This window comes from Pan paniscus, chromosome 10, assembly GCF_029289425.2.
Source record: "Pan paniscus chromosome 10, NHGRI_mPanPan1-v2.0_pri, whole genome shotgun sequence".
In the NCBI taxonomy this organism is placed as follows: Eukaryota; Metazoa; Chordata; class Mammalia; order Primates; family Hominidae; genus Pan; species Pan paniscus.
This window is the reverse complement of record NC_073259.2, coordinates 82,587,417-82,598,334: the sequence shown is the minus strand read 5'-3', so window position 1 is coordinate 82,598,334 and position 10,918 is coordinate 82,587,417. Positions and strand designations below refer to the sequence as shown.

Genomic DNA, 10,918 nt, shown 5'->3' with positions numbered 1-10,918 from the left:
TCAACAGAAGAGATACAGTATTAATATCTCTTGAAATATTTAAGAAAATAAATAATAGTGACATAGTCAGCCCTAGTTTTGCACGGTGTGAGGGACTATAAAAATGATCATGCAAACCAAAATTGTGCAAAGCAATGTTAATAATAGGAATAATTAAGAACATTTGGTGACAATATTGCAACAAAAATAATACTGTTGCAATATTGGAAACTTTCTTATTAATAAACATGATAAACGTGATGAATGTACAGGGAAATAAAAGAATAGTAAAAGCAGTATTTACATACACTGTGATTTTAAACATTAGAAACATTGAGAATAAATGTATTTTATTTGTACAAAATTTATCAAGAATAGTTTGAACTGACCGAGCGCAATGGCTCATGCCTGTAATCTCAGCACTTTGGGAGGCCCAGGCGGGTGGATCACTTGAGGCCAGGCAGGGGTTCGGGATCAGCCTGGCCAACATTGTGGAACCCTCTCCCTACTAAAAATACAAAAATTAGCCGGGCATGATGACACGTGCCTGTAATCCCAGCTGATGAGGCTGAGGCAGAAGAATCACTTGAACCCGGGAGATGGAGGTTGCAGTAAGACGGGATCATGCCACTTCACTCCAGCCTGGGTGACAGAGCTAAACTCTGTCACAAAAAAAAAAAAAAAAAAAAAAAAGAAGAAGAATAGTTTGAACGTTGCTAGCCTTCGTCTCATATTCTCATATGTAAATCAAGATATAGAGCAAGCACCTTTTCTGTGCCTTGGTGAACTGTCATACTCCTAAATCTGGATCAGCTTATGACTGTATTAGGTTTTTATTGTTGTATAATGACATCACAAACTTAGCTTCTTAAAACCTTCCTTTATTTTCTCACAGTTCTCTAGTTCTAAAGTCACAGTCTGCTAGGCTGAGCTTTGTGCTAAGGGTCTTACAAGGCTGACAACGAAGTGTTAGCTAGTTTGGGCTCTTATCTGGATGCTCTGGCAAAGAATCTGCTTCCAAGCTCATTCAGGGTTTTGTTTGTTCGTTTTTTGCAGAATGCAATCCACAACCTATTATTGCCTTAGGTCTGATGTCCCCATTTCTTTGCTATCTGTAAACTGGAGGCCACTCTTAGCTCCTAGATGCAGCCACATTCCTCTCATGTGGCCCAGTCCATCTTCAAAGCAAGCCATGGTGCACTGGATCTTTCCCACACTTAAAATCTCTGTCTTATTCCACTACTAGATGAAGAAAACTCTGATTTTGAAGTGCTTATGTGATTGGGTCAAGACCACCTACATAATCACCATATGTTAAGGTCAACTGACTTGGGACTTTAATTACATCTGCAAAATCCTTTCACAGCAGATTACTATTTGGTTGAATAACCAGGGGACAGGAATCTAGAATTCTGCTCAGCATACTTGAGACTGAGTCTCACTCTGTCGCCCAGGCTGGAGTGCAGTGGTACGATCCCAGCTCACTGCAACCTCCATCTCCCAGGTTCAAGTGATTCTCCTGCCTCAGCCTCCCAAGTAGCTGGGATTACAGGCACTCACCACCATGCCTGGCTAATTTTTGTATTTTTACATCGTATTTTGTATTTGGTATGTTGGCCAGGCTGGTCTTAAACTCCTGACCTCAAGTGATCCGTCCACCTCGACCTCCCAAAGTGCTGAGATTACAGGCGTGAGCCACCGCGCCCGGCCACAACTTACCTTTTGCACTTTCAGTATCTTGAAATATCCGACATAACACCTAATGTCGTTTATTGACAGCTTTGTTTCTTCTGAAACATCTTCATTCTTTTTCATTATGGCCAATTTTCTCATTGACTGAGTTCTTCTGGCTGTATATCTTGGGCCTCTAGAATGTTGTGTCACCATTCTGAAGATCAGCCATCTTCTAATTACATTCAATTGCAATTCAAGTGTTATCACTTTTTTTCTTTGCTGCACTTTCACTTTTTGATTATCTATTTTATTTAAAAAATAGCATGTAGGTTTATCACTGGGAGACAAGGAGGCAACACAACTACTCTGCTGTGCATGAACTGCTTCATTCTGATTCATTCCTTCTCTTTTTCCAGCTTGATTAAACTGAGATTTTACCTATACAATGACGTTAAATTTTTTTGGCATACATTCTTTTCACTTTTATTTCTATTACTTTAATTTTTAAAACTGCATTATTTTCTCCTGTTCTTTGCTCGTTTAAAATTCCGTCTACTAATGTACAGATTTCATTTATGGCCATATTCTGTATCTAATAATTCTGAGAAAGTTCTAATTATATAGAGTCAGCAGAAATAATAAACTATAGAGTTAGAATTCCTTTCTTGTAAACAGATTTATTAGATAAAAAGTATGACGGCTATAAATGAAATCTTTAAAGAAACAGATGCTTCTTTTATTGCAAACTTATATTTTGTGAAAATGTTGAAGGAACAAAATTTTGTCAGGTAGCCAAGAGGTACAATATCATTTTCAATACATTATGAAATTCTCAGGTCAAAGTTTCTCTGACTGGCAGGGTAGGGTAGCTATGTGAAACCAAGTGTATGGGTACACATTCCCAAAGTAAATGTTGATGATAATGGCATGATTGTTATTATTTTAGTCAATTCATTTCACCTCAGGCAATAGCAGAGTCTTTCTTTTTCATCTGTTCTCTCTAAAGTAATGGAGGTTTCTCTTATCCACCCATTAATCAATCATTTATCAATCTATCTAGTTTTACTCTGTCCATCCTTTCACCAAGGATATAAACTTTATTTCAGGCATCTTGCATTTACAGTTTCAATTTGTGATGATCAGGGCCTAATCTCCCAGTCTCATATGGTATCTATATTTTCCTCAGTGCACTCTCCTTTTCTGTTTTCATTTGTATCTTTGGGGTGTGTGTGCGTTAGAAGAAAGACCTGGGTATTCTGGGTATTTCCTTCACTTCCTTGGGAACACAGTAATGCATTTAAGAGTATCTTTACCTCAATTTATTTAGCATACAGATGTCCTATATCAATTAGTCTGCTATCTACAGGAACATAACCATGAAAGTGGAAGTCTCATCCAATATTTTTGGTATAGTTTTTATTTCATATTCACAATTATTTAAACAACATACAGCATTGATTTGCCTATTGTTAAACATCAAAAGAAAGGCGACAAAGTATAAGAACATAGGTTTACTATTTTATTTGTACAGCTCTGGTTAATTTATTCTCACTTCAGTATAGTGACTATATGTATTCCAAATGGGTATATTGCTTTCAATTTTTCCCTATTACATATAATGCTGCAACAGGTGGAAATATTGGGGTATTGGTTACTTTTGTCTTCAACCACAACAGGTATTTCTAAATTGCTTTTAAAAACATTTTTTACCAATTTACAGCCTACTAGCAGTTTAAGTGTTTTAATTGCTCCATATGCCTTTCAGAGTTGATGTCATCACCATTTAAAAAAATTTAATCATACTGAGTAGGGTAAATTGGTATTTTGTTTTTAGTTTGCATTTCTTTGAACCTAAGGGAACTTTTACAACTTTTTGGCCATTCATATTTCTTTTTGTAAGAATGAGCTGTTCTTTTACTTTATACATTTGGCAATTGTACAACTATTTTGTTAGTAATCTTTAATCAGTTATAAGAACTAAACAACTAGCACATCAGGTTATTGATTTGTTTGTTTCTAGTATGATTTAATGAACAGAAAGTTCTATTTTTATTATGGCCGAACACATCAATCTTTTCTCTATGTTTTGTACTTTTAAGAAATTTTCCCCTTATACACAATTATGAACACATCCTCCTATATTTTTCTAGAAAGATTTGACATTTTTTACTTTTACACATTAAATCTTTAATCCATATAGGAATTAATTTTGTGTCTGAGCACAGTTTTATTATTTATGGATAATCTGTTCCACAATACTGGTTTATATTCCACTGATTATAATACAAATTTAATCACACATCAAGACATAAACGTGTAATCTGTGTGTTTCGATCTAATTCTAAACTCTATTCTATTCCATTGTTTCTGCACCAAAACTAAAATATACATTTGTCAAAAAGATCTTGTCTATTCTAGCATTGTGTTCATATAAATCTTAAAATTAATTTGTCAAGTTCCATGAGCACATCTATTTGGACTGTAATACAGATTGCTTCCGATTCACATATTTGGAGCAATGATATTGATTGCATTTTCTGTGCGTGAACATCTTCTCTCCATTTACTTGGGATTTTCCCAACATATTAGAAAATATTATTTTCTTTATAAAATCTTACACAGTTCTTGTGATATTATTTCATGACTGTTATAACTTGTTGAATTACATTCTAAATTTAATAACTCTTTTTAAATGTTGGTATTCTGATTTTAGATATTGATCTTATATCCAGTAACTTTGCTAAATTTTCTCACTACTTTCAATGGTATGTTTGTAGATTCTATAAAATTATCCATGTAGATGTAGATGTCATCTGAGAACAACTGTTTCTAGATTCTATAAAATTGTTCATGTAAATATCATCTTAGAACAGTAAAAATTTTGTTTCTTCCATTCCTGCTTTTAAAGGGAGTGCTTCCAAGTATTCATTAATAAGTATAGTAATTGGTGTAGATTTTTGGTACATACCCTTTTGCAGTGTGTACAAGTTCTTGAGCTTTGGTTTCTATATTGTTAATGTCTTTGTTTTTTAGGCAATAATTCGTATTGAATTTTTTCAAACTATTTTTCAGTATCAGTTCAAATTTTCACATGGATTTTCTCTAATGGTAATGTGATGATTTTGAGATGAAATCTTGCCATCCTGTGATTAACCTGACTTGTTGATGTTTACTTTTGTCATTTTAAAGGAGTTGGTTTGCTAACATCTTCATTTAAAAAAAAAGAATCTATTTTGGTATTATTTTGCCTGTTTTTGTTGTTGTTGTTTCATTTACTGTATTCTCTATAAAATTCTAATTGTGTGGTGTTTTAAAAGTTATAGATGTATTCATTTACTTAAAAAATTAACAATTCCTTGAGTTACTTTTGAGTTCTATTTTAAAATAGACTTCCCTTTTTTTCTGTTTTCAAATTCATTGCCCTAAGGTTGTTCATAAGCATCATGGATTTTTCATTGTTTTGTTTTTAATTAGTCGTTTGATTTATTACTCCATTGCTTCAACAAAGACCGCTGACCCAGGAGTCACAACAGCAGCATTCTACTTTTGCTTCCACCACTTGTAAATTTTTGCTTTTTGAACTATGGGCAAGTCACTGCTGCTGAAGATTTTTTTTCATCTCTAAAATCAATTTAGTATTTCCTTTTTAGCTCACATATTTCCAATAAGTCTCAAGAAATATGATTGAAAATGTTTTCAAAAATGGGAAAACAAACACAAACAAAAACACCGCCAAGAGTTTAAGGTTTATCCACAAAACCTTTTTGAATAGGAACATCACTTCTGATGCTGTCCTCCAAAGCAACATTATGGGCATCTTTTGGAACATAAATGAAAATCAGAGAGCTCGTAATCCTTCACAGCAGAGTAAAACTTCTGAAATCTGGTATTATCTCTGGCTGACTTGAAAACTGGCAATTCGTTAACCATAATTAAACACCAACATGAAAATAAATTTAATAATTGTTGTGCTTTTAGCACATAGTTTCTTCATAAATCTCTTTTAAAAAATTGTAAGAAAAACTTCACAACACTTCAGATAGGTCTTAAGAGAAGGCAATGTTACTTATTAATGTGTGCAAAGAAAGTTCTTCCTGAATTTTTAGTTACTTCAGTACACTTCATTTTGTCTTTCACTTAGTCAACATCAAGCAATCATTTATCAGATTCTTGACCGATGGTACATGCTGTAGTTAAATGCTAAATCTAGGAGGTTAAACATTGGTAGTTAAAAGGTATGCAATGTGTTTTTTTTTTCTTTAAAGATCATACTAGTTAGAAAACATAAGAAATAACCTTCAAAGTCCCATTGTCAAGTATTTGGTAAAGCAGGGGCCTTGCAATTATCTTTTTAGAAAACTAATTAGCTTAGCACTAAATATATTAAACTCCAAACCTACAAAACAGGAACCAAAAGTATTTGCTGCAGATGTATTTGAAAGCTAATTGATAGTAGATCCCTACAGTGAATTTTAATAAAAGTAGTAGAAATCTTACTTAAGGCAAAATACCCAATCTTGGTGAAATTTCATTTGAAGAATTTCTCCTGCTATGGTTGCATCATGGGTTTCACACGTCAAATTTTTAAGTTTTCTCAAATCACCACGTTGGCCCTGGCCTATTTAAACTGGACAGTGACAAGTACATCGAGTGCTCCTAGAAGAGAAGACTCAATACCATGTTACACATCTATAAGCTTCCCTGAGGTATCCTATTGAGTCAGATTCTTCTCTGGACTCATTTCTGTAATTTTTATTAATCTCAGTATTATTTCCAATACGAAACTTTAATAAATTAGAACACATACCAAGAGACTGATTAGGACACAGGATCACTAAGTAGTTTCTAGGGGAAGTGCTCAAACTCTGGGTTAGGAATGGGATGAAAAACCTCAGAATTACTATTAAAAATGAAATGAAAGATCTAAAGTGTTGAGGTAATTTTTTAAGTATTGAGAAAAAAATTAGAAAGGCAGAACCATCGTCTGCTGTGAATCACTTTACCTTTTGAGAACAAGGATATTAGCTTAAAATGACGGTAAAATGTACTTACTAAGATACATTGAGTTCAATTCAAATGGAACTATCTGTCACAGTGGGCTTTTAGTGACAGGACTGGATTTATCTTACCACCTTCTTACCTCATATGGAAAAGGGATGATTGTATACGGTTTGGCTCTTTCACTGGATGCTACAGACAGTTAAATTTGCAGGCCAAATTGAGAAACAAGGTTGGACAGTTTCTCTGTTCTGATAAAACTCCTGTTAGGGAGGAAGTATTAAGGTTCAATAGCATTTCAACGTTTATCTCATTATGTCAATGCCTGAAAACATACAGCTTTAAAAGATGAATATACAGAGTCCAAGGACCAAGTAGTCATTTTTTAAAATTTTATTACTGTTTACCAATGGGGAGATGCAGTTTATTTACACCAGCAGCCATAGGGGAAAGGGGAATACAGTTAATCAGCTATCTGTATAGGATGGACTACTTATGCAAAAATAAGAATCTCCAAAACAAAGGACAGTGGTGAGCTTCACTACCCTCCCCCGATGATCCCAGCATGCGATAATGCCAGGCAGTGGTCCCTGGGCATGCGATGGTGGGAACTAATGTATGGAAGAAAAAGCCACAAACCACAGAAATTTTAAAGAACCCCCCCTTCCCCCATAACACACACATACACACACACACACACACTCAGATACATAATAGGATTGCAGGGTGAGCAATACACATAATCAAGGGAAAAATAGGAATTCTGCTATTAAAAGGAAGGTAGGTAGGGAAAGGGAGAGTTCCTAACCACTGTCAACTATATGGTAGGGAGCATTCTCTCCCCAGAAAGGAGTATGTACCCTCTGGGCACCTGTTGGACCAAGCCCACCTTATACCCATCCAGGGCAGGAGGCTATTGCCCTATTGGTAGAGGGGCCAGAAACAAAAAACAAAACAAAAAACAAAAGGGGGGTAATATGAACAAAGTATTACTCAAAACTACTTTCCGCTTCCTCCTCTAACCAGGAGAAAAGGCCAGAAAGAAAACAGTAATTTCAGGATTTGAGTTCCCTATCTGAAGGCAGAGGGATTGGACTGTGGCCTTTCTCCTTTACCATCATCCCACTTCCAAGACATTGTTAGGAAGTAGGCCAGAGTCTCACTTAGACTCTCCTTTCTACATCCTCTTAGATGTCGTCTACAAGTCAAGGGCAAAGATATCTCCAAATTATTTTAGCTCTTGCCAAGGTTTGATTTTTTTAAGTTAATGCAATTCTTTAAGACTAATCTGTAACTAGGCCCCAAGCCTGATCAGGACAACTCTAGGACAAGGCAGTAACAGTTCCAAGGCCCAAACTCTATGGTTTCCTTAATCCTCTAAAGTATGTAATCTAAATCAGTCTATACAGTCTAAATAGTACCTTCTGGGATAAGGATTGATACATGCACAGCAAGGGTGAGAGAATGGACAAGGACCAACTCCATCCCCCTGTGTGTCAATCAGCCTTTACTGCTCTTCTACTTAGGTCCTAACCGGCAGTATTGAAATGGAGGTGGGAAGATACAACTCCTTATGAAGTAAGACACAGCAAGAGGGCACACTAGCAAAGCAGTCCTATATAGGAGAAATGCTTATAGGCATGACACTGCATTTTAAATACAAAAAATTAAGTTCTCTTCCAATTCCAATCCCAACAGAGGGAGCCATAAGAAAGATTCTCCTCTGAGTCTTCTACAAAAACAAGGGAAAAAGAAAGAAAAAACAAAAAAAACAGAGGGCAAGAAAAAAGAAATTGGGCAGGCTTCGGAAGCAGGAGCATTAAGAGCTGAATTGAAACTGTTCAATGTGACAGCTGGAGTGGCAAGCAGCACCTGGGGCACCAGATAGGCAGTGGAGCAGGGGACAGGAGGAACACAGGGCCAAGCCAGACAGATGAGGCTGGACCCCCTACTGGGGCACAGAATGAGGTAAGAAAACATTTCAAATAAAGCAGCACCGTTCCCGCTCACCTCGGGGCTCCCACCCCTTTATACTTCATAAACCCTCGCTCAGGGAATAAAGTGGAGGGTAGTTTTGATATGTGACTCTTACTTCCCATCTTCCCCTATACCATTCCCTAAAGTCAGGAGATTCTGGAGGTCTTTCTCTGACTTCCAACAATAAAAGGACTGCTCCTGTTGTCAAGAAGATCCAAAGGGGACCGAGTGGAAAGGACTATCCCTTTCGAGGGGCAGACACAAAGTGGTGACAGTCTGGAGGTTCACCATAGCAGAGCTCTGACTGCCCAACCAAAGAAAACAGGGACATTCAACAGGATTCTGCACACAGTCAGATGAGATAATCCAGTCCTGCTCCTTGGCTCCTAGCACTAATCCATTCACATTATTGAGGGCAGCTGAAAGTGCCCTCTGGGCTCAGTTTTCAAACCACAGCCTCCTGCACAGCCATGATGCTCTTCTATAGTTCAGTCCTGCCCCCAGGGTGGGAGGCAGATAGTGACCTGACTTAAGGACCAAGTCACACCCATGGACTGGCTAGGTAACCAGTAACTCAGAGTAGGAAATGACCGCCCTACTAAACTTATATCCACAGCATAATACATCCAGACATGAATCTTGAAGTTTGAGAAATCATGCATAGTTGCAGAGGTCCCTGCTACCTCCCCAGGGGATCATAACTGAATCCTCAACCTGTCTGGACAACCAAGTTGTCCATTTGCCAAGCCTATGCCACCAGGTTGGAGGGCAAGGAAGAGGGCTCTGCTCAGCCAAATGCTAGGCCTTGTCCTCAAGTCAGCTGAATCATTGTAAAGCCTGGACTTTTGGGAAACACGTGGTTTTGACCTTTTCTTCTTGCTGGAGTCAAGGCTACAGAGCTTCCCTATCAAACTTGATAATTCTTTTTCTTGGATTTCCCAAACTGAAACTGTTAGTATCCAGATCTTGCACCTGACATTTACTTGTCTCAGAGAAGCCCATACCAGAGGTTCAGATATCAAAGGAGCAGTCCCACTGCAGGCCACTGATCACGGCCTGACGAACTGTAACGTCCAAACTGTCCAGGAAGCCCTTGACATCAGGCAGACAGAAAGGCTGAGGAACCAAAAATTTTATATGCTGGGCACACAACTGCTCACCTGTGCACTGGGGGCACTACAGGATCTTGCGCACATCCTGGTGTGTTTAGAGATCAACAGGCACTGCATGGCCCGCAGGCTGTGCAGCTCCTCCTGCCCAGGGCTTCAGAGCTTGCTCCAGGTAATACACTTTAAAAAAAGGATTCCTAAATTATCCACTTTGGGTTTTTAAATGCTAGGATCTTCAAGGGGGAATTAAAACTTTTGTCTGATTTTTCTACTTTTTTCTACTTAGCTTACTCCTCCAAGCCACAGGACCAGTCTATGTTATTGTCCTGGCCACTTTCAGACTCTCATTTTGCAGCTACTGGAATTCCGGAGGTGAGCGCTGCAGCTGCTGATCAGGCCCATTCCCAGATTCTCCGGGAAGGGAGCAAAGCGGGAGGCGGCACGCTCCTTTGTCTTCCACTGGCTGAATGCCAAAATCCTTCACGCTACCAGTCTCTGCGAACTCCAGGTAGAAGTAGCCACACTTGACTGCCCGGTGCACCTCAAAGCAGAATCCCAAACAAGAATCCTCTATCAGGTCTACGTAAATCTCCTGAGCGATGGCCTCTAGCTTGTTAGTATCCAGGTTGGCCAACGAAATTTCCTCCATTTTAATTTGTAAACGAGTGCGGAGAGGGCGCTCGTTTTACTCACGGCAGCAACACGTCTGGCTCCGCGGGCCGCGCCTAGGCCTAGAGGCCTTTCAGTGCCCAGTCCTCCGGCGGCGGGGTCGGTGGCGTCCGCAACTGCAGGAGCAGCGATAGGGGCGACTGCTCCGGAATCCCAAGTCCTTCTGTTTGTTTTGACGTTTCCCGGGTTGCGGGCCTTTTAGCTGCGCCTGGCCCAGGACTCACCGCCAAACCGTCTCAGCGCCTCACCCAGCCTCCTGGGCCTCTTCCGCTCCCCAGTCGGGCCTAGCCCCGCCTCTCCGCTTCCGCCCCTCAGAGCGCCTGCGCACTGGTTCCGCGCAGACTCTTGGGGCTTCTCAACGCGCTGCTGCTTTGAGAGCGTTTGAGTTTATGAAAAGGAACAGGATGAACTTAGTGTATGACTTCCATTATCTCTGATTATTAAAAAATTGCGAGGATGCTATTTTATGTTACTTTATTTGTAAATTTAAACATTCGCTAATGAATTCAGCA

General features: G+C 38.7%; 1 protein-coding gene across 1 annotated transcript; it reads right to left on the bottom strand.

Annotated features, from left to right (window-relative positions):
• Positions 1–7,029: 7,029 nt before the first annotated feature.
• Positions 7,030–10,707, bottom strand: ATXN7L3B (ataxin 7 like 3B). The gene has a single exon (XM_003832901.6). It carries the CDS (start codon positions 10,384–10,386, stop codon positions 10,093–10,095), a length of 294 nt encoding a protein of 97 aa, XP_003832949.1. The 5' UTR covers positions 10,387–10,707; the 3' UTR covers positions 7,030–10,092.
• Between the last annotated feature and the right edge of the window lie 211 nt (positions 10,708–10,918).

Bases quoted from the DNA above. Each gene is read 5' to 3' on its own strand.
- ATXN7L3B (XM_003832901.6), bottom strand. From the start codon at position 10,386: ATGGAGGAAATTTCGTTGGCCAACCTGGATACTAACAAGCTAGAGGCC.